The 23,962-nt window shown below is 37.2% G+C and overlaps 1 protein-coding gene across 2 annotated transcripts; it reads right to left on the bottom strand.

Moving 5' to 3' along the window:
• Positions 1 to 108: 108 nt before the first annotated feature.
• On the bottom strand, positions 109 to 23,699 carry LOC122965558. Of its 2 annotated transcripts, none has more exons than XM_044329704.1 (7): positions 23,589 to 23,699; positions 22,456 to 22,761; positions 21,200 to 21,535; positions 4,103 to 4,210; positions 3,335 to 3,360; positions 2,504 to 2,593; positions 109 to 1,876 (listed from the first exon to the last, which is right to left on the bottom strand). In XM_044329704.1, the coding sequence occupies exons 1-7, from the start codon at positions 23,632 to 23,634 to the stop codon at positions 1,784 to 1,786; spliced, it is 1,005 nt and encodes a 334-aa protein (XP_044185639.1). In that variant the 5' UTR covers positions 23,635 to 23,699; the 3' UTR covers positions 109 to 1,783. The 2 variants fall into 2 exon arrangements, with proteins under 2 accessions (XP_044185639.1, XP_044185638.1); XM_044329703.1 differs by lacking the exons at positions 109 to 1,876; positions 2,504 to 2,593; positions 3,335 to 3,360; positions 4,103 to 4,210 and adding exons at positions 17,079 to 17,782; positions 18,885 to 18,974; positions 19,728 to 19,753; positions 20,911 to 21,018.
• Positions 23,700 to 23,962: the final 263 nt, after the last annotated feature.

Below are 23,962 nucleotides of genomic sequence, written 5' to 3'. Positions count from 1 at the left end.
ATCCGGCATTAGCGAAATGCACTGCTGCTCAACAAATCTGACCTATCAACATCATCATCATGGTAAACAGGAAGCAAGAAACAAGAAATGTTTTATTTTTCCTGGTTGCGTAGTCAGATAACTGAAGCAGTATTCATTGACTGCTATTCACTGGATGATCCAGCAAAAAAGGAAGCCTTCTGATTGGGTGCCAGATACACATTTATACACATATACACACAGACACCTACATACAAACACATACACAATGGAGGAGAGCGATACAAGTACCGGTAAGATATAAGTAAGAAAAGTTCATCTTAACAACATGTCAATGACAGAAAATCACATAACAGCACATATCATCCATAAGTGACTATGACAATGATAATAGGAATATTAAATAAAAACAAACAAACAAACAAAAACAACAATCTATATATACATACAAATATGGTCAAATTGAGTCCAGATATTGAAAAAAGATACTCCAAGATTGTTCTCATAATCAAAACAAGTTCATGCAAGTCCCTGTCAGGAGAGAGGGTCCTATGGTAGACCCCAGAAAAAAGAAAAAAAAAAATTCTTGAGCAGAATGGATGAATTAGTGGACAGTCTCAACATAAATGCAATAATATATCATCATTCAATTTACATTTATCACAGATTGGAGACACAAAGGGGTAAAATCTGTGTAACATGACCTTAAAGTGATGGTAACGGTGAATCACTTCGAACTGAATTAACCTGTGTCTGCTGTTTATTGAACAGCTATGAATACAGGAAAGTACTGTCCTCCATATTTTAACAGGCAACACAGCATTGATTTCCCTCTCTCAAGCCCTCTTGATAAAGTTGACAGATACAGAGTCCTTAGAAAAAAAAATTCACAAATCTAGTGTAACTCACAGGCATTTTGCGAAGGAAAGCATCTCCCACTTTGAGTCCACTTGTGAGAGACAAGAGGAATTCCTTTGGAATTGCTTCCTTTGTCACCAGAGAGTAAGAAGCTTATAACTTTTGAAGTATTGTTAACAGAATATTGATCAAAATTCAGTGTGCAGTGTTGTATAGCTCTAATGCAGTCGATTGTAATAATAATAACTGATTGTTTTTAAATCAGTTATTTGAATCCAAGATTCAGAAAATAAATTGAAACACTGCATAAAAAATAACAATAATCAACTAATTTGGTTGTTTTAATCTTTTTTACTGGATATCACAGCAGTGTTAATGCAATATGCCACAAAATTATGACAAAATGAAGTGCTGCAACTGCCAAAATAACATAAAAACATTAAAAGAGGCTCGCAGTCCACCCCATATAACGTTAAATCCCAAGGGGCACATTTGGATACTGTGATATGTTCACGAAAGAAGTGCAAAATAAAATGTTCTAAGTGCAAGAACTCATTCGACTATTAAAGGTGCTTATTTTTATTCGCAACTTGTAAAACTGAGCTGGTGGAAATAACACAATGTGCAATATTTAGATGCAATCTATTGCTAGAAGAACTTTTAATTTCACTTGTTATAAGAGAGTGATGCTGCCAATTGTCTATTTAAAATCATACACTGACTAAGTTATGGATCACCAAGTTTTTCTACCATCACTTTAATAGAACGACCATCTTAATGCCAAGCAAAGCAAGTCCAAGCAAGTCCACAAACTACAAACAACTACTCAGCGTTTGATGATCCCACTGTCCGCTCCCTTACAGACAGAAAACACTCAGCAGGTTTTATGAATGCACCTACATTATGATTAGTCTCATTTCCTCTTCCTCTTTCCTCTCATTTATTTTTATTCGTTGACATAGCTGTAGATCTTGCTGGGATCTGCTTCCATCGTCACCGCAGTCTTGACTGTAGAATAAGTCACCTCCTCCTCCTTCACCTGTATAACACAAAGCAGAGGTTTATTTATTAAGCAGAAGACTGTTAACTGCAAAACTGTCTACTGTATGTTTGCAAATTAATCCTGATTGTATATCATACATAATATATACTGTATTATTACACCTATATATGATTGCTGGACATCTCATTACAAAACCATGGGCATTAATATGTCATTTAACTAAAGGTGTTGAATGGGGTTGAGGTCAAGGCTCATGTTGAAACAGGAAATGGCTCTTCCCTAACTGTCACCACAAAGTTGAAAGCACACTAAAATATTGTTGTATTCTGCATTATCATTAATGGAGAAGTAATAGACACATTTCCAGGTCTACATGTATATTTTGGGGCTCTACTGGAATATCTTTCCATGATTTAGACTTAGAAACAGGTCCTTTATGCAGCCCCTTAGTTCGGCCTGTATCTGTAACAGGTTGTTTTAACTCATGTCTCTTTAAGCCCCCCCTCCTGATGAGCCCAATCTGTTTTGACTGATTATGTCCCCTTTAAGGTTTTTCCTTCATTGGAACTCAGGGATCTAGCCCAAACCATCATAAACTGCCCCACATTAAAACTTCAAAAACTGTGTGGACAGGTGTTTTTTATTTTGTGGTTAGTCACTCACCTTTTCCTTGGAAGCTGTCTTTTGATTGGCATGGTTAACAGTGACATAGGTCAGACTGTCGTCTGGCTCATCCTGAGGTTCCTGAGGATCCTGTGGTTTATAAAGTATCAACAGAAAGTTCACATTACCTGCCTGTATTTATCAAGTGCAGTATTGTTTCCCAACCTGATGTGAAAATACATTTCTTTTTTAATGTGTAACTTAACTTTGCTTTACATTAGAGACAAATGTACTTTAAATAACTGTATTGTTGCAGTACACCTTCTGGCCACGGAGTGGCAGCACTGAGCACAGATATAAATCACTGGTGATCTAATGTTTTTACATGAAACTGATGAAAGAAAAAGAAAATTACACACCATCTTAGATTCTACATAGACTTGCCTGAGGTATTCATCTCCACCTCTCAGTGTAAATCATGACTTTGTTATTTAACATAAATATATTAAATTAATTTAATCCTCGGTGGGGTTTATTATACATTCATCCATTGTGGAGCTTGATGAGCATTAAATGGCACATGTTGCTTCACTCCTGTAGCCACCCAGGACTGGGATACATAATATGGCGGCCCTACATCAGGTGTTAACCACCAAGAAACCAAACTACAATCATGTGAATTTACTCTGTTGCAGTGAGAGAATCCACATTCATTTAAATGAATTGGATTTGGTCTTTGGTGGTTTCAGAGTTATCTGGATAGAGTTTTACTGCATGATTCAGATACTGTAATTTAATTTTCTTGCATCATGAAACAGGCCAGAGGCTGTATATGTGTTTATCTATCTTATTAGAAAATATTAAATATATTTGAAAATACATTTTACTCACAGGGGGATTGACTGTTTTTGGAAAATCTGGAACAAAAGGGAAGGTAAAATTTCAAGATTAGTCTTCAAATATCATCATTCTGTACAGTAGACATTTTATTATTAACATTGTGGCAATGGAAAGACAAAAAATGTTTATATCTGTGTGCAAGGTACATTAATAGTATTAGTACTTATGCTTCATGCAACACTGTGGGAGTCTTACCGACCCAATTGCAATGTTCAATAAATACTATAAATGACCAGAATCGCATATTTTTAAACAAAGAATAAGTACAATAACCGGTGATGTCTAACCAGTGCCAATCAGCCTACAGTCTAGACAGGAAGCCACAAATGAAATATAATGCTCTGATATTATATATATATATATATATATATATATATATATATATATATATATATATATATATATATATATACAAGCCTCAAAACTTCTGGAACAAAGTTATTTAGAGTGATGAGACCAAAATTGAGTTTTATCGTCACAACTATAGACACTATGAATGATACACATCTTACAGATTCTGCCAGAGTATGTAAACTTATGAGCACAATTGTAAATAGTTATTGTTACATATGTGAATATGCCAAGTTATTTTAATATAGATTTTATGTCACATAGTCCAGCCATAGCTCAGACTGAATTGTTACTCATCTCGTCTTGTCTGATATTGAATCATATCTCATTTAACATTTAACTCATATTGTGTATTAAGTATATCATGTTATATTTAAACAAATACTGTACATGTTCTTTTTAACTGACCTTCTGTCACTGTGTGTCTCTTTTTGAATTTGATGAAGACAGCAATGATGACGACCACCACCACCACCACCCCGACCACTGCACCAGTGATGATGTAAAGAGAGGGACCTGTGTTCAGAGGATACAATTAACCAATTATATCAAATTCATTACAAAACACACAATCAAACATGTGACACCTCATCTTAAACTATAAAATCTATTTACTCAGTATATGAGATTTATGATTTACATGTGATCAATGAAATACAGTTTTTGTACAATTATTGATTTTTCTGACCGGTCATATCATTTCCCACCTTGTACATGTGACCTTTTCACAATCTTAGAGGCAAAGTTTTCTTTTTGGCATTTCAAACCCAGCAGTGTATCTGGTAGGCTGAACATTATTTTACCTGTATTGGACTTTTCTGACTGATCATCAATTGTCCCTTCTGTGAAGACAGGTGTGTAGTCAGCCTCTATCCGGACTTTTTTGTTCTTATTGATCCACTGGCAGGTGTATCTCCTGTTGTGGCCACTCTGACGCTTCACAGTCAGAACAGAAACACAGTCTGTCTGTCCGATGATCTCGTATCCGACACCTTCACCAAGCAGCACAGTGCCTGTCTCATCCACCCAGCGGAAGCTGTTCGGTCGACAACCAAATTGATTGTATCTCAGCAGAGAACACTCTAATGTGACATTACCGTCTCTCTTTGGATCAGCATCTGGTGGAGATGGCAAGACTGAAAGAAAAAAGTAAAAACTGTTAATTTAGAGTCAAAATGCTGCTTTTCCTGGCTTTTTTCATGTTTATACCAAACTAGTGTCAGTGTAGCTGGCTTAACATATAACTTGTAATATCAGGGAAAATTCAGTTTCACTGGAAAGAACTGAAATGAAATTCAGGAAAACTGAGCTGAACTGAATCAGGACCTATCCATGGTGTTTCCATGAATAAGACAGGCTGACTCAAGCTGAATATAAGTACGTTATGAATAACCTGTAGTGTTTACTAGCCAAAAAAATAACAACAAATGAACTCTGGGTCCCTGCAGTGGTGGATGGGGACTTAACCCCACTTTACCCCATCCGTGCACCCTTTGGTCATATGTACATGACTTTGACACACAGTATAGCTGAGGTGAAGGGGAATGTCTGATTGGACAAATTGAAATTGTGACTTTGTGATGACAATAGATGAAGGATCACCAACATTATTTTAATTTTTCTTGTGTGGAACATGAATGACTGTATCAAATGTCATGGTGATCCATCCAATAGTTGCTGAGATATTTCAGTCTGGACCAAAGTGGCCAGACCACCTGACTGACAGACACTGTCATCCCTTGAACCTTGTGTGACTAAAAGTGAAGCAAATACATATTTATGACAAAATATTAATAGCTGAAATAGATATTTTCATGTCTGTATCACCTGTAATGATCTTTTGTATACTTATAATAATTTATTTCCTTCAGCTTCACCTCTGACCAAACCGCCATTGTGTCACCATTCAAAAGGAGGGTTTTATACTCTACTTCTACTCCCCCTTCGTTTAGGAGAGCTCCGTCATACTGAACCCTCCACCTGAGCTTGGACACAGAGTTGGGGTGGACAGGGTGAAGGTGTAGTAGCTGATTGGAGATTGACCTCTGTGCTCCTGTCAGCTGACAACATCTGGCACCACATGCCATCTGAATTAAACATAATTTAACTCTTTAATCTCAGTGATAAATGAGACTCACTTGTCATAACACGTAGGTGCACCTTAATGTCCTCTTTATCGCTCTGTTGACAGGTGTATAAACCAGCATCTTCAGCAGTGATGTTGTTGATGACCAGAGAGCAGTTAGTGTCCAGACTCAGCCTGGCAGCTCGGGCTGAGTTATTCACATTTCCATTCTGGACCAGATCAAATGTGTTAAACTTATCTCTGCTGTAAAGCCAGTTAACTGTGGAACAAACTCTGTCAGAGGATGAAACATCGTCACAGGGCAGAATGGCCTCATCTCCAGGTCTGTAGTAGAGAAAGATGTCTGCTCCACTGATGCCACCTGGTTGAAAGAAATCACGTTTTGTAGGAAATGACACATTACATTTAAAATCATCTGCATTTTACATTTGCAACCACAGGGAGAGAATGTGTCAACCTACGCCATCTAGTGGTGGTGTTTATAGGAGAGAATCGTTTTCAATTATGTCTCAATTATTCAGTGAGCTGTGGTTTCTTTGGGATTTTTTAAAGTATTCTCCAATGTTAAAACCACAGAGTTAATCAAAATAAACAAAAGTTGATTGAGATCAAATCTGCTGATCTGATGTTTTGGTTTGTTTTGTGTGCTTTTATTGTGCTGTGCATTGTATGTACTAACTGTATATTATATTATAATGTTAATATCTGCATATTTTATCACATGGACAGAGTTTGAAGGACAGGTTGGCATTTTTTCAAGTTTGTCTTAAATGCCATAATCATTGCTCCTGTTCATACTGACCATTAGAAGATTCCTTCATAATGCACTTACAATGTAAGTGAGGGGGGACAAAATCCACAGTCCTCCTTCTGTGCAAAAATCTATTTAAAAGTTTATCTGAAGCTAATATGAAGCTTCAGTGTCCAAATGAGTCAAATCAAGTAGATATCTTTCAACATTACAGTCTTTTTAGTGGCAAAGTCCCTCTTTTTGTTACTATACTTCCACCTGCAGCTCAACAGGGAAACACTGTCCGAGGAAACACAAAGAGGGAATTTGATGCTAAAAAGACTGTAAATGTGGCAGATATTCTCTTGATATGACTAGGTCAGACTGCTGAAGCCTCATATAAGCTTTACATCAACTTTTAAATGCATTTTTGCACTAAATGACTGTGTGGACACACTGTGGATTTTGGCCCCCATCGCTAATGTCACAGCCCAGCTCTCGACTACAGCTAAAAAAAGTGAAATCACTCGGGTATCCAATAGCACAAAAGTAAATTTATTTAAAACAAAGTACTCAAAACAAGCATAAAATAACAAATGGGTAGGGTTAGTGTGTAAAATCAGTCATGTAGGGAGTGCATGAGTGAGAGTATGCTGTGTAGGTGTTGTATGGTGAAACAAAGGAAGAAGAACCAAAAAGCAATGTAGAAAAGTGTGGAGGAGAGAGAAGAGTCTGAACTGGCAGCTTCTCTGGTTCTATACATGGGACACACAGGGCCCAGCTGTGTCCAATCCTGCTAATCAGTGTGCATTCAGGAACCTGCCCCTGCAGGACACAGCAGCAACAAGGAGCACAAAGCAGAGGGGCTATGACACGTACATTGAAAGCACATTTGAAGGGGATCTTTTAATAGCCAGTATGAACAGGAGGAATGATTACAGCGAGGAAAACTAGAAGAACTATTGTGAACTTGTCCTTTAAAGGAACCACAGAGAGAACAGAGAGCAAACAGACTATTTGATCTAGTTTATATACATTTTTAAAAATACATCTAAGCCTAAACTGACTCGTAATTGCTGTACTTTTTATTCTCTCACACAAATATTTGTATACTTTGTTACATTTTTACATTCCAGAAAGGTTATTAAAGATTATTAAAGGAGCAGCTAAAGCAGAAAAATAGTGACAAATAGTTCCTAGTAGCAATTTTCACCTCAACTTTTATTTAATAGTAATCAAACATTTACATTTAAATAATAAAACACTGCTTTACCTTCAAACTGAAGCACCAAAATAAGAATTAATTCCAGTAGAGTCATTCTCCATCAGCAGGCAGAAGTTTTCTGCCGTTTCTCCTCTGCTACAGATCTGTTTGTGATGGAGCTGTTTCCTCTTTGTGGTTGATTTTCTAACTGAAAATGACAACATCACCCACCACCCAACCTGTTGTAAGTCCTACAGAGTAATGAGTTACAACACTTCTGTTTGTGTGTTGTACATTCAGACAGCAGAACAAGAGACTCAATTATAACAAACTTGTTTTTCAAAAACTGCTGTTGTGTCATTTTGGAAATTATGAATAAATTCCTTTTTAATAGCACCCTACCTCGTTACTTTGATAGACTTCTTGAACAGAACAACACAAACAGTTAATAATATAACTAATGCCATGTTTTAAATGATTGACAGTGCATTCAAGGTGACTTGACTGAACAGACATACACATCATATACTACAGATGTAGTTTATCCAAAAATTGACAGCAGATTCTACAAATATCTTCATTCTGTCCATGTATACTCTTTTTCTGAAGTGAAATCTTGTATCTCCAAATGTAAAGATGCTGAAAACTGAAAGGATAATCTTTTAAAAATACAAAATACATATTATGATGATCTAGGTTGACATCAGCATGTGTGTTTTTCCACTGTAATCAAATGCATTTTCATTTCTGTGATGTATGTTCCTCACGCACAGTGCAGAATAACGGAGAAGCTGTAAAAGTTGTGTAATTAAAAGAGGAAGTGCTTGTTTCATGAGAAACCAAAAAAGAATAATCTGTTGAGGTTACGTCAACAAACCATGAAACACACTATAGCAGTAGGATTTCAGTACTTTTCCACATTCTTGTGGAAACATTCACATGTTCAAGCTGAAATCAGATCTGAAATATGAGAGTGGTCATCGCAAACAACACATGGAAGAATGTTTAGAACAACCTTAGCAACAAAGGCTACAGAACAGACAGCTACTTATGAGCATGCAGGACGACCTGACATCAGCTCATCAGCAGGATAGAAACAAAACGTTCAGATCAGGTTGAGGCCCCGAATTTTGACTTGCAGGGAGCTTTCCTACATATTACGTTCACCTCAAGTTTTGGGACTTTGACCATGTTTAACATCCAACATCATAACAGTATATAAATAACAGAAAACCAGAAGAAGCATGATATGTCCCCTTTACCTCTGAGGGTACTTGTGATTATATAAATAACTGTAATCTGATTTATTTCTGTCCAGTGTTTTGCTTAATGTTTGAAGTGTTTCTTTTTGTGCACATTTGAAAATTGTCATGTTTTGTTCATTTCTGGTGACTGACACTTTTGTTGACGTCACCACACTGACTGTCAGAAAGTAGCTGTGTTCTAATTTACATTTATATTTTAGACAGATTTTGAGTGTGCTGAGCACGCACACTGTAAAAAATGACATCATGGTATACAGTAAATGTGCTGACAGACACCCACAACAACACTCAACATAAACGGAAAAACAGCTCATAGATGAATAAAGGTCTGTTTTATAACAAATAGCCACTTTGTTTGTTTCCCATCTACAGAGCCAGTGCTGTGTATGAACAATAGATTTTTTTTCAGTGTACACACAGAACGGGCAGCTAGCGGACTGTGAGGAGATGCTCACTGAATTTGACAAAAAGTGTTTTGAACAATCTTTCTCCAGAATCACTGAATCTACCTTTAATTTTTTGGGCATTTGCAGAAAGGGTGGTGCAATTTGGTACAAATTATAAGAAAAAACAGAAAAAAAAAGTAAGAAGTTAATTCAGTAAGTAAGTACCCACTCACTTCCTTTAACAGACAGAAAATACTTTTCAGTGAATGTGTTAACATGCACACTAGTAACCTGGTTTTGATCGTACGTATTCTGGATGTGGCGTTAACATGGAACATGAGAAACCAGGTTATTCATATCCCTGTTTACATGATTCTCACAGTATCCAGTATTCATTGTCTTGATTTATGAGCATCTCAGCCACTATTTTCTGTACCAAGAAAGAATGTTCAGAAACCTGGATCAGGTGTTTACATGCGACAGTATCCTGGTTTTTATTGAAGTGCACCAGGTAGCATATACAGGTTTCTCAAAACCAGAATAATACTTTATCCAGGTTTCTGAAACCAGGACAAGGTGTTTACTTTTAAGAAGTTACTTTTAGAATTTATTTCAAAATTCATTTAATGGTTTACAAAGCATTAAGTGGCCCCAGCCTATATAGCAGAACTACTAAAACCACATGTCTGACTCTGTTCCCTGAGGTCCTCTGATACCCCGCTGCTGCTCTCACAGTACCAAACCCATGAAAACATTGGGGGTGCAGCCTTCTTATGCACCCAAAATATGGATCATTTTATCAGCAGAAATTAAAGAGACAACCTCAGTGAGCACATTTAGAGGCCAAGTAAAAACTCACCTACACAAACTAGCCTTCAATTAACTTCCTCCCCAACATCTACATCTATTGCACTTTGTGCACTTTCACGTGTCATTTTTTAATATATTTTCATGTTTTATTCTCTTATTTTTAAAGTATCTTAATGTTTTTCTTATTTCTAATGGATTTGAAGTATTTTAAATGTTTCGTATTTTTAATGTTTTTCTAATGTGTACAACACGTTGGGTTGCAACTACTGCATGAAAAGTGCTATACAGATAAATAATCTTAAACTTGAAAGGGTTACATAATTTGTTAGTATATGGGAAATACGATCATTATGGAGTTTTTAAGAAGGAATAAAATATGCTAATATAATGTTTGACACAAAAAAATACACACTGAAAATTATTTTCTGTCAGTTAAATAATTGTTAAGAGTCTAATTTATCAACAATTTTTGCAAATTAACAACTACATATGAACCCAAATATAATGAGTGGACACTTACCAACTCAACACTTGTACCAAATTGCACCACCCTTTCTGTAAAATGCCTTAATGCCTTTTTTTTAAATATGTACAAATTACTCAGAACATTTTCAGAAAATTAGTATAAAATTAAAGAACCTGTAAAATAAAGAGTGACCCAAACTTTCACCTGTTCTGATATCCTGATGCAGACTGAATGAGGTACACCTTACTATAACTACAGTCTGTTACTGGGACATGGAGCCATCAAAGACCATTAGCACCATCTAGTGGGAGGTTGTTTTGGGGTTTTTTTGCAACAAACTACCATCAAAGTATCCAGAGGACATAATGTATTTTATTCCCCCATGACAGAATCATTTACATTTTTATCCAACTGTACATTTAATTTCTGTGTAAGTAAAGCTGTAGTCTACCTTTTTAACATTCTCAACTTTGGTTAAAGCAAAACCGGTTTCTGAAGAGTTTGACTTGAGGAAGGAATTCAGCTTCATGTAGCTTCCTTAAACCATCATAACACAAACCCTTTTTAAACTTACACATTCATGAACATTGCCAAAACATCCAACAGTGTAAAAACATATAAAAATCCTGTACTGTATGTAACCTTATTTCTATATTTTATGCAAAGAATGAGTGTAAAGAAAGCACTCTTAGGAACAATGTACAGTTGTATTACTCATCATATTTTATTACATGCTAAATATTGTGCTGTCAATTGGTGGCCTATTTACACTTCCAGCAGACACAGAGCAACAATATCATCCCATTGGAGTCTTTCTGTCACCTGATCAATTGACTGAACCTGAAACTAAATGTACCTGAAACTAAAACTATGAGCTGAAAGAGACAAAAAGCTCAGTAAAGCTGCAGAGCTGGTTTTAATTCCTTGTTGTTTTGTCAACACAAGTGACTTTTTTTTAAATTGCAAATACTTAAATCTATACTGTAAATGTAAAAAATATCAAAAACTCTCATTTTATCTCAAAGCTTTGATCACTCATGTAAAATGACATTTTACTTTTTTTATGTTGATATTAAGGTTGTTGATCACTGCAGTCAGGTAGCAGCAGAAGGTGCTTCTACATTTTCATACTTGACTTCATCGCCATCGTCATGGACCTGTGAAATACAAAACAACATGTGAGATTCTGAAAAAGTGTTTCAAGGGTACAAAATGTTGTAGTTTTTTTTTTTTTGAAACTCACGTTGTTTTCATCAGGTGGTGTTTTGTTCCCTGGAAAATAAATAAAAGAATAGTAGTTTAAATTCTGAACTTCTGGTGGTTTATGTTGAAAAATGAATACAAAATTATGTTCTGACCTCTGCCTTTGATGAGAAGAACAACAATTACAGTAATCAGGAGAAGTCCTGCAATACGCAGAGTCAACATGACGTAGTCCAGAGGAGACCAATCTGTGGTACATCCTTTAGAAAAACATGCCCGTTAATCATTGAACTAATATTGAATTCCTTGCAGAACAAAATAACCATAATGTATCTGTGGAAAATAAACACTGTTTCCTCTTTTTAATGTTGCTGTTGTGAAGATACTTGTACATGTGACCTTTTCACAATCTTAGAGGCAGTTTTCTTTTTGGCATTTCAAACCCAGCAGTGTATCTGGTAGGCTGAACATTATATCTTACCTGTATTGGACTTTTCTGGCTGATCATCAATTGTCCCTTCTGTGAAGACAGGTGTGTAGTGAGCCTCTATCCGGACTTTATTGCTCTTATTGATCCACTGGCAGGTGTATCTCCTGTTGTGGCCACTCTGACGCTTCACAGTCAGAACAGAAACACAGTCTGTCTGTCCGATGATCTCGTATCCGACACCTTCACCAAGCAGCACAGTGCCTGTCTCATCCACCCAGCGGAAGCTGTTCGGTCGACAACCAAATTGACTGTATCTCAGCAGAGAACACTCTAATGTGACATTACCGTCTCTCTTTGGATCAGCATCTGGTGGAGATGGCAAGACTGAAAGAAAAAAGTAAAAACTGTTAATTGACCACTGAAAAGCTGCTTTTCCTTACCTTTTTTCATGTTTTTACCTAAATAGTGTCAGTGTAGCTGGTTTAACATATAACTTGTAATATCAGGGGAAAATTCAGTTTGACTAGAAAGAACTGAAGTGAAATGAAAGAAAACTGAGCTGAACTGAATCAGGACCTATCCATGGTGTTTCCATGAATAAGACAGACTGGCTCAAGCTGAATATAAGTATGTTATGAATAACCTGTAGTGTTCAAAAGCCAAATAAATGACAACAAATGAACTCTGGATCTCTGCAGTGGTGGATGGGGACTTAACCCCACTGCCATCCGTGCACCCTTTGGTCAAATGTGCAAGACTTTGACACAAAGTAAAACTGAGGTGAAGGGGAATGTCTGATTGGACAAATTGAATTTGTGATTTTGTGATGGCAACAGATAATCACAATGATTATTTTAATTTTTCTTGTGGGGAACATGAATGACTGTATCAAATGTCATGGTGATCCATCCAATAGTTGCTGAGATATTTCAGTCTGGACCAAAGTGGCCAGACCACCTGATTGATGGACACTGCCATCCCTTGAACCTTGTGTGACTAAAAGTGAAGCAAATACATATTTATGACAAAATATTAATAGCTGAAATAGATATTTTCATGTCTGTATCACCTGTATTGATCTTTTGTACACTTATAATAATTTATTTCTTTCACCTTCACCTCTAACCACCCCAGCATTGTGTCACCATTCAAAAGGAGGGTTTTATACTCTACTTCTACTCCCCCTTAGTTTGGGAGAGCCCCGTCATACTGAACCCTCCACCTGAACTTGGAAACAGAGTTGGGGTGGACAGGGTGAAGGTGTAGTAGCTGGTTAGAGATTGACCTCTGTGCTCCTGTCAGCTGACAACATCTGGAACCACATGCCATTTGAATTAAACATAATTTAACTATTTAATCTCAGTGATAAATGAAACTCACTTGTCATAATACTTAGAAGCACATTAATGTCCTCTTTATCGCTCTGTTGACAGGTGTATAAACCAGCATCCTCAGCAGTGATGTTGTTGATTACCAGAGAGCAGTTAGTGTCCAGACTCATCCTGGCAGCTCGGGCTGAGTTATTCACATTTCCATTCTGAACCAGATCAAAGGTCTGAGACGGATCTCTGCTGTGAAGCCAGTTAACTGTGGAACAAACTCTGTCAGAGGATGAAACATCGTCACAGGGCAGAATGGCCTCATCTCCAGGTCTGTGGTAGAGAAAGATGACTCCACTGATGCCTGGTTGAAATCACGTTTTGTAAGAAATGACACATTACATTTAAAATCATCTGCATTTAGTATTACCTACGCCATCTAGTGGTGGTGTTTATGGGACAGAATTGTAGAAGCTTCAGTCGTCCAAATGAGTCAAATCAAGTAGATATCTTTCAACGTTACAGTCTTTTTAGTGGCAAAGTCCCTCTTTTTGTTACTATACTTCCACTGCAGCTCAACAGGGAAACACTGTCCGAGGAAACACAAAGAGGGAATTTGATGCCAAAAAGACTGTAAATGTGTCAGATATCCACTTGATATGACTAACTCAGACTGCTGAAGCCTCAGGCTTCACATCAACTTTTAAATGACTGTGTGGACACACTGTGGATTTTTGCCTCCATCACTGACATTGAAAGCACATTTGAAGGGGATCTTTTGATAGCCAGTATGAACAGGAGGAATGATTACAGCGAGGAAAACCTCTTTCACTGTTCATATGGACACCTGACTGTTGTTTTAAGACACATTTGAACAATTGTGAACTTGTCCTTTAAAGGAACCACAGAGAGAAGAGAGAGCAAACAGACTATTTGATCTAGTTTATATACATTTGAAAATACATCTAAACCTAAACTGACTCATAATTGCTGTACTTTTTATTCTCTCACACAAATATTTGTATATTTTGTTACATTTTTACATTCCAGAAAGGTTATTAAAAATTATTAAAGGAGCAGCTAAAGCAGGAAAAAAGTGACAAATAGTTCCTAGTAGCAATTTTCTCTCCAACTTTTATTTAATAGTAATCAAACATTTACATTTAAATAATAAAACACTACTTTACCTTCAAACTGAAGCACCAAAATAAGAATTAATTCCAGTAGAGTCATTCTCTGTCAGCAGGCAGAAGTTGTCTGCCGTTTCTCCTCTGCTCCAGATCTGTTTATGGAGCTGTTTCCTCTTTCTGGTTGACTTTCTGAGTAAACATGACAACATCACCCACCACTCAACCTGTTGTAAGTCCTACTGAGTAATGAGTTACAACACTTCTGTTTGTGTGTTGTGCATTCAGACAGCGGAACAACTGAATTATAAGAAACTTGTTCAGAGAACCTCAGAGATGAGCACGAGTCAGGAGCTTTGGTTGGAGTGTATAAAAATACAAACCAGTTTTATTGGGTTTTAAAAAGCAAGCGATTTAAAACTACAAAAATAGTAAAATACAAAAAACAAACATTAAAGAGAGTCTCTAGGAGATCTCCTACAAGGAAAAAGCGTCGTCCTCTTCTCCCAAGGAATTCAGGATGGCCTCTCCCCCTGCACGTCTGTAGGCTTTACTTTTTATACTTTTTATCTGTCACTTACAGCAGAGGACATGGAACTTTTGTACTTATTTTCATTCACTTTTTGAGATTGTTATCGGAGGATTTCTGCAAGATGCATGAACAGCCCCTGTATTGCCTCAGAGTATCAGGTGGTTGCCTAAGTTTTGTGATGTATTTGTTTGTATTTGTACAGTCATTCTTGAAGGTTCAGTTCTAGTTTAGTACACGTTGCACAAATTGTGCAAATTCCTCAGAAAGTGGTGCAACACATTAAGTTATGTTAATTTTGTCCCCAACTTTAATTAAATGAAATAGTTTAAAGCAGGCTTGAATAGAGTTTGTCTGGGCCACATATACAGTTTCAACAATCCCTCAGTTCAGCCTCTGTGTGAAACAGGCTGTTTTAGCTCCTTAGTCTCTTTAAGGCCCCCCTCCTCGATGAGCCCACTCTGTTCTGATCGGCCAGATCTCAGGAGCTGCCCCTCTACAGATATGCGCCAGCTATGGACACTGTGTAAAGACAACCTAAAACACAGGATTTCACTACTTTTTCTCATTCTTTACTTGAAATGTCAACTTTTCAAGTACATCCATACATGTTCAAGCTGAAATCAGATCTGAAATATGAGAGTGGTCATCACAAACAACACACGGAAGAATGTTTGGAACAACCTTAGCAACAAAGGCTACAGTACGGATGGCCATTTATGGGTAAGAAAAAAATGTCGGACTTTGAACATGTTTAACATCCGACATCATAACAGTATATAAATGACAGAAAAGCGGAAAAAGCATGTTATGTCCCCTTTACCTCTGAGAGTACTTGTGATTGTATTAATACCTGTAATCTGATTTATTTCTGTCCACTTTGCTTTAGGTTTGAAGTGTTTCTTTTTGTGCACAGTTTTAAATTGTCATGTTTTGTTCATTTCTGGTGACTGACAGTTTTGTTGATGTCATCATCATCAATTACACAGTGTCAGAAAGTAGCTGTATGTAGAGTGGGAATCATTCCAGCGACCAAAATCTGTTTCAGTGTACATACAGAATGGACATGTGAGTGTTTTAAGATTGACTTTAAAAGACGTGAACCTATCCATTTACTTGTGCTGTGGTGTCTTTAGCCACAGTGCTGTTTCAGTCAATAATCATTGCAATCCCATGATCAGTACTCAGCCAATCACATGAGTGCTAAGCATATATATAGCACCTGTATTATAGGATACAGGATTCTTAATTTATTCTATGACAGCTGTACAATCTGTCAGATGTGTGTTTTCAGCTTTCCAGAGAGTTTTCTGCCTTAAAGAAGCCTCCGCTGTTACGGCTATCAGCTGGTCTCAACATCGAACTGCTACATGACGCACATTTCCTAATTTGGACATCATTCCCAGCGTTGGGGGTGTTCACCAGAGATAAAGCTGAGCTACTGGCACATGCGAAGTGCTCCCAAAGGACTCTCCATAATCTGTTGTTTCCCTTCTCCTTTCCACAAAGTTAGGTTGTAAAAAATAGGCAATAAAAGAAAAGTGCAAAGCAATAATCGCCTTTGAAGTTCTTCCCTACACGTTACACGCTGTACTGTCTCTGTCTTATGGGTGTATAAATAGGTAGAGGTCTGTCTGCAGTGAGGCGATGAGTAAAGTTTTAGTTCAGTAGTCAGCGCAGTCGTCTATGATCTGGGAGACTCCAGTTTGAGACCCGGTGTGGGGACCTCCTTCGTAAGGTAGTTTATTCATGAACACTCATTGTAACACTTTTAACTTTCTAAAATTAAAAACGTAATAAAAACAAAAACAGGATTTTTAGGCCTTTTTCCACATTTATTCGAACAAATAATAATAATAACAAATATAGATGCAAATACGAATACCGGGCTCTCTGCACATCCCGAGTATGTATGTGTTAAAATAACATAAAAACAATAAAAAAAGGCTCACAGTCCACCCCCTACAATGTTGAATCCCACGGTGGGGCACATTTGGATGCTATGAAATATTTTCTCAGAACAAGAACTCATTTGACTATTTATGGTGATTATTTTTTCGTTGCAACTTGTAAAACTGAACTGCTGGAAATAACACGTTGTTTTTTAGTCAATATTTATTACCTAAAAAGATGGAATCTATCACTAGAACTTGTAATTTCACTTGTTATAAGAGACAATGATGCTGCCAATTTCATCTATTTAAAATCATACACTGGCTAAGTAATGGATCACCAAATTCTTCTACATCACTTTAATAGAACAATCATCTTAATGCAGAGCAAAGCAAGTCCAACAAAAACTAGAAACAACTACTCAGTGTTTGATGATCCTACTGTCCGCTCCCTTACAGACAGAAAACACTCAGCAGGATTTATGAATGTAGCTACATTATGATTAGTCTCATTTCCTCTTCCTCTTTCCTCTCATTTATTGTTAATCGCTGACATAGTTGTAGATCCTGCTGGGATCATCGTCTGCTTCCATCGTCACCGCAGTCTTGACTGTAGAATAAGTCACCTCCTCCTCCTTCACCTGTATAACACAAAGCAGAGGTTTATTTATTAAGCAGAAGACTGTTAACTGCAAAACTGTCTACTGTATGTGTGCAAAACAATCCTGATTGTATATTATACATAATATATACTGTATTATTACACCTGTATATGATTGCTGGGCATCTCATTACAAAACCATGGGCATTAATATGCAATCTATCTAAAGATGTTGAATGGGATTGAGGCTCTGTGCCGGCCATAGTCAAGTTCTTCAACACCAAACTGGGAAAACCATTTCTTTATGGACCTGGCTTTGTGCTCAGGGTAATTGTCATGTTGAAACAGGAAATGTCCCTTCCCAAAATGTTACCGCAAAGTTGAAAGCACACTAAAATATTGCTGTATTCTGCATTATTATTAAAGGGGAACTAATATGCACATTTCCAGGTCTATATTTAAATTCTGGGGCTCTACTGGAATATCTTTGCATTATTTACAGTTAAAAGCTCCTTATTTATCTTATACTGGCTCTTTATGCAGCCCCTCAATTCAGCCTCTGTCTGAAACAGGCTGTTTTAGCCCTTGTCTCTTTAAGGCCCCCCTCTAGATGAGCCCTCTCTTTTCTGATTGGTTAGTTCCCAGAAGCTTTGGCTAGCTCCAGAAGCTACATAAACCAACAGTAGTAGCAGGATTTCTTTTTTTTTCATTCTTTATTTGAAATGGAAACTCCTCAAATACATCCAAACATGTCTGAGTCTGAATCTGATGCAAAATATGCAAGGATAAGCAGAGGTAAGTGCAAATGAAGCGTTCAGAGCAGGCTGAAGCCCTTGACATGCAGAGAGCACATTTTTCATATGCTCACCTCAAGTTTTGGAAATTTAACCATGTCTAACATGGACATCCAACATCATAAAAAGCATGTTACGTTCCCCTTTAAGATTTTTCCTTCATTGGAACTCAAGGATCTAGTCCAAACCATCATAAACTGCCCTACATTAAAAGTACAAAAACTGTGTGGACAGGTGTTTTTTTATTTTTGGCAATATAGTATAGATTTTTGATGGGACCATTATTAATGTACAATACATAAAGGGGCGGGGGGGGGGGGGGGGGGGGGGGGGGGGTTGGTCACTTACCTTTCTCTTGGAAGTTGTCTTTTGATTGGCATGGTTAACAGTGACATAGGTCAGACTGCCGTCTGGCTCATCCTGAGGTTCCTGAGGATCCTGTGGTTTATAAAATATAAACAGAAAGTTCATGTTACCCACCTGTATTTATCAAGTGCAGTATTGTTTCCCAACCTGATGTGAAAATACATTTCTTTTTTAATGTGTTACTTAACTTTGCTTTACATTAGAGACAAATACTACTACTACTTACTTAGAGACAAGTACTACAAGTACTTTAAATAACTGTATTATTGCAGTACAACTTCTGGCCACCAGTGGCAGCACTGAGCACAGATATGCATCATTGGTGATCTAATGTTTTTACATGAAACTGATGAAAGAAAAATAAAATTACACACCATCTTAGATTCTACATAGAGTCGACTGCGGAATTCATCACCACTTCTCAGTGTAAATCATGATTTTGGTACTTTACATACATACATGATGTTAATTTAATCCTTGATGTTTTTTTATTTTCTACAGCACTGATGAGCATTAAATGGCATATGTTGCTTCACTCCTGTAGCCACCCAGGACTGGGATACATAATATGGCGGCCCTACATCAGGTGTTAACCACCAAGAAACCGAAATCCAATCATGTGAATTTACTCTGTTGCAGTGAGAGAATCCACATTCATTTAAATGAATTGGTTTTGGTCTTTGGTGGTTTCAGAGTTATCTGGATAGAGTTTTACTGTGTGATTTAGATACTGTAATTTAATTTTCTAGCATCATGAAACAGGCAAGAGGCTGCTTATGTGTCTGTCTATCATATTAAATATATTTGAAAATACATTTTACTCACAGGGGGATTGACTATTTTTGGAAAATCTGGAACAAAAGGGAAGGTAAAATTTCAAGATTAGTCTTCAAATGTCATCATTCTATACAGTATCAGCCTGATCGCCAGAATAAAACGCTGGCATTGTACCCCTCTGCAAACCACTGATACGTTGAATCTGTATGTTTCAAAATGTTTAATACATAGCATATCAACATTTCAACAATATGTATCATATCAACATTTCTAAAGTGACATAGTTCACATGACATCAATATGAGCTGACTTTCTTATTAGGATGAGGAGGGGTTGGTGGATGGCTAGAAAGTTAGTTAGACGACAGATGAAAGACAGTTGGAAAATAGCAGAGAGCACTGTTCGAGACCACCTGGAAACCAGTGCCTTCCTGTTTCAACCAATAAAACCAGGTGTTTGTGGTGAGACGTCGGGACATTTGCAGCCGTTTTTATTTTATTTTATTGTTTTTTTTTTAACCCAAACCATGATCTTTCCCTAACCCTAACCAAGTGGTTTTTGTGCCTAAACCCAACGATACCTTAACCACAGCACTGTCACATCATAAAATATCATTTATCAAGTGATAATGGCCAACATTGAAATGTACACATTCAACATATGAAATGTAGACATTCAACGTATCCGTGGTTTGCAGAAACGTACAATGCCAACCTTTTATTCTGGCGATTGCGTTGACAGTATTCATGTTATCATTTACATTGTGACAATGGAAAGTCAAAAAAAACATTTCAAATCACCATTCTATATCCGTGTGCAAGGTACATTACTAGTTTTGGTACTTAAGCTTCATGCAACACTGTGGAAGTCTTACCAACCAAATTGCAATATTCAGTAAATACTATAAATGATCAGAATCACATATGAACATTAAACAAAGAATAAACACAATAACCAGTGATGTCTAACCAGTGCCAATCAGCTCACAGTCCAGTCAGGAAGCCACAAATGAAATATGCTCTGATATTTGAAAATAAATAGTTGTTGTTATATATGTAAATATGTTAAGTTATTTTAATAAAGATTCACATAGTCCAGCCATAGCTCAGGCTGAATTGTTACTCATCTAGTCTCATATTGAATCATATCTCATTTAACACTTAACTCATATTGTGTATTAAGTATATCATGTTATATTTAAACAAATACTGTACATGCTCTTTTTACTGACCTTCTGTCACTGTGTGTCTCTTTCTGAATTTGATGAAGACAGCAATGATGACGACCACCACCACCACCACCCCGACCACTGCACCAGTGATGACGTAAAGAGAGGGACCTGTGTTCAGAGGATACAATTAACCAATGATATCAAATTCATTACAAAACAAATACTCAAACATGTGACACCTCATCTTAAACTATAGGATCTATTGACACAATGCATGAGGTTTATGATTTACATGTGATCAATCAAATACAGTTTTAATACCAGTCTGGTAGACTGAACATTATCTTACCTGTACTGGACTTTTGTGACTGATCATCACTTATCCCACCTGTGAAGACAGGTGTGTAGTCAGCCTCTATCTGGACATTATTCCTCTTATCAACCACCTGGCAGGTGTATCTCCTGTTGTGGCCACTCTGACGCTTCACAGTCAGAACAGAAACATAGTTTGTCTGTCCGATAAACTCGTATCCGACACCTTCACCAAGCAGCACAGTGCCTGTTTCATTCACCCAGCGGATGCTGTTCCGTAGAAAATGAGGGAGGTTGCTGTATCTCAGCAGAGAACACTCTAATGTGACTTTACCGTCTGACTTTGCATCAGCATCTGGTGGAGATGGAAAGACTGAAAGAAAAAAGGAAAAACTGTTACTGTTAAAACTTTTTTCATGTTTATACCAAACTAGTGTCAGTGTTGCTGGTTTAACATGTAACTTGTAATATCAGGGGAAAATTCAGTTTCACTGAAAAGAACTGAAGTGAAATGAAGGAAAACTGAGCTGAACTGAATCAGGACCTATCCATGGTGTTTCCTTGAATAAGACAAGCTGGCTCAAGCTGAAAATAAATACATTACAAATAACCTGTAGTGTTTACTAGCCAAAAAAATAACAACAAATGAACTCTGGGTCTCTGCAGTGGTGGATGGGGACAAAGTATAACTGAGGTGAAGGGGAATGCCTGATTGGACAAGTCAAAATAGTGACTTTGTGATGACAATAGATGAGGGATCACCAAGAGTATTTTAATTTTTCGTGTGGGGAAAATGAATGACTGTATCAAATGTCATGGTGATCCATCCAATAGTTGCTGAGATATTTCAGTCTGTGGCCAGACCAACTGACTGATGGACACTGCCATCCTTTGAAGCTTGTGTGGCTAAAAGTGAAGCAAATACATATTTATGACAAAATATTAATAGCTGAAATAAATATTTTTATGTCTGTATCACCTGTACTGATCGTTTGTACACTTATAATAATTTATTTCTGTCACTTTCACCTCTGACCACCCCAGCATTGTGTCACCATTCAAAAGGAGGGTTTTATACTCTCCTTCTACTCCCCCTTAGTTTGGGAGAGCCCTGTCATACTGAACCCTCCACCTGAACTTGGAAACAGAGTTTGGGTGGACAGGATGAAGGTGTAATAGCTGCTTGGAGATTGGCCTCTGTGCACCTGTCAGCTGACAGCATCTGGCACCACATGCCATCTGAATTAAACATAATTTAACTCTTTAATCTCAGTGATAAATGAGACGACTCACTTGTCATAATACTTAAATGCACAAGACTGTCCGATTTAGAACTCAGTCGACAGGAGTATAAACCAGCATCCTCAGCAGTAATGTTGTTGATGACCAGAGAGCAGTTAGTGTCCAGACTCATCCTGGCAGCTCGGGCTGAGTTCTTCACTACATTTCCATTCTGAACCAGATCAAATGTCTGAGACGGATCTCTGCTGTAAAGCCAGTTAACTGTGGAACAAACTCTGTCAGAGGATGAAACATCGTCACAAGGCAGAATGACATCATCTCCAGGTCTGTGGTAGAAATGGATGACTCCACTGATGCCTGGTTGAAAGAAATCACATCTTTTGTAAGAAATGACACATTATATTTAAAATCATCTGCATTTTACATTACCTACGCCATCTAGTGCTGGTGTTTATAGGACAGAATCGTAGAAGTCGTCCAAATGAGTCAAATCAAGTAGATATCTTTCAACGTTACAGTCTTTTTAGTGGCAAAGTCCCTCTTTTTGTTACTATACTTCCACCGCAGCTCAACAGGGAAACACTGTCCGAGGAAACACAAAGAGGGAATTTGATGCTAAAAAGACTGTAAATGTGTCAGATATCCACTTGATATGACTAACTCAGACTGCTGAAGCCTCATATAAGCTTCACATCAACTTTTAAATGACTGTGTGGACACATTGTGGATTTTCGCCTCCATCACTTACATTGAAAGCACATTTGAAGGGGATCTTTTAATAGCCAGTATAAACAGAAGGAATGATTCCAGCGAGGGAAACCTCTTTCACTGTTCATATGGACACTTGACTGCTGTTTTAAGACACACTTGAACAATTGTGAACTTGTCCTTTAAAGGAACCACAGAGAGAACAGAGCATGAACAGACTATTTGATCTAGTTTATATACATGTGAAAATACATGTAAACCTAAACTGACTCATAATTGCTGTGCTTTTTATTCTCTCACACAAATATTTGTATATTTTGTTACATTTTTACATTCCAGAGAGGTTATTAAAGATTATTAAAGGAGCAGCTAAAGCAGGCAAATAGTGGCAAATAGTTCCTAGTAGCAATTTTCTTTCCAGCTTTTATTTAATAGTAATCAAACATTTACATTTAAATAATAAAACACTGCTTTACCTTCAAACTGAAGCACCAAAATAAGAATTAATTCCAGTAGAGTCATTCTCCGTCAGCAGGCAGAAGTTGTCTGCCGTTTCTCCTCTGCTACAGATCTGTTTGTGATGGCGCTGTTTCCTCTTTGTGGTTGACTTTCTAACTGAAAATGACAACATCACCCACCACCCAACCTGTTGTAAGTCCTACAGAGTAATGAGTTACAACACTTCTGTTTGTGTGTTGTACCTTCAGACAGCAGAACAACAGACTCAATTATAACAAACTTGTTTGTCACAAACTGCTGTTGTGTCATTTTGGAAATTATGAATAAATTCCTTTTTAAGAGCAACCTACCTCGTTACTTTGATAGACTTCTTGAACAGAACAACACAAAC

The sequence above is a fragment of the Thunnus albacares genome, chromosome 16 (genome assembly GCF_914725855.1).
Source record: "Thunnus albacares chromosome 16, fThuAlb1.1, whole genome shotgun sequence".
In the NCBI taxonomy this organism is placed as follows: domain Eukaryota; kingdom Metazoa; phylum Chordata; class Actinopteri; order Scombriformes; family Scombridae; genus Thunnus; species Thunnus albacares.
The sequence above is the reverse complement of the archived record's forward strand: the minus strand, read 5'-3'. Positions and strand labels throughout refer to the sequence as shown.

Coding starts and splice junctions, on each gene's coding strand:
- LOC122965558 (XM_044329703.1), bottom strand. CDS start 23,634: ATGACTCTACTGGAATTAATTCTTATTTTGGTGCTTCAGTTTGAAG. Junction 21,019..21,199: donor GTCACAAAAGTCCAGTACAG/GTAAGATAATGT, acceptor CTCTGAACACAG/GTCCCTCTCTTTACGTCATC. Junction 18,975..19,727: donor CAAAAATAGTCAATCCCCCT/GTGAGTAAAATG, acceptor TATAAACCACAG/GATCCTCAGGAACCTCAGGA.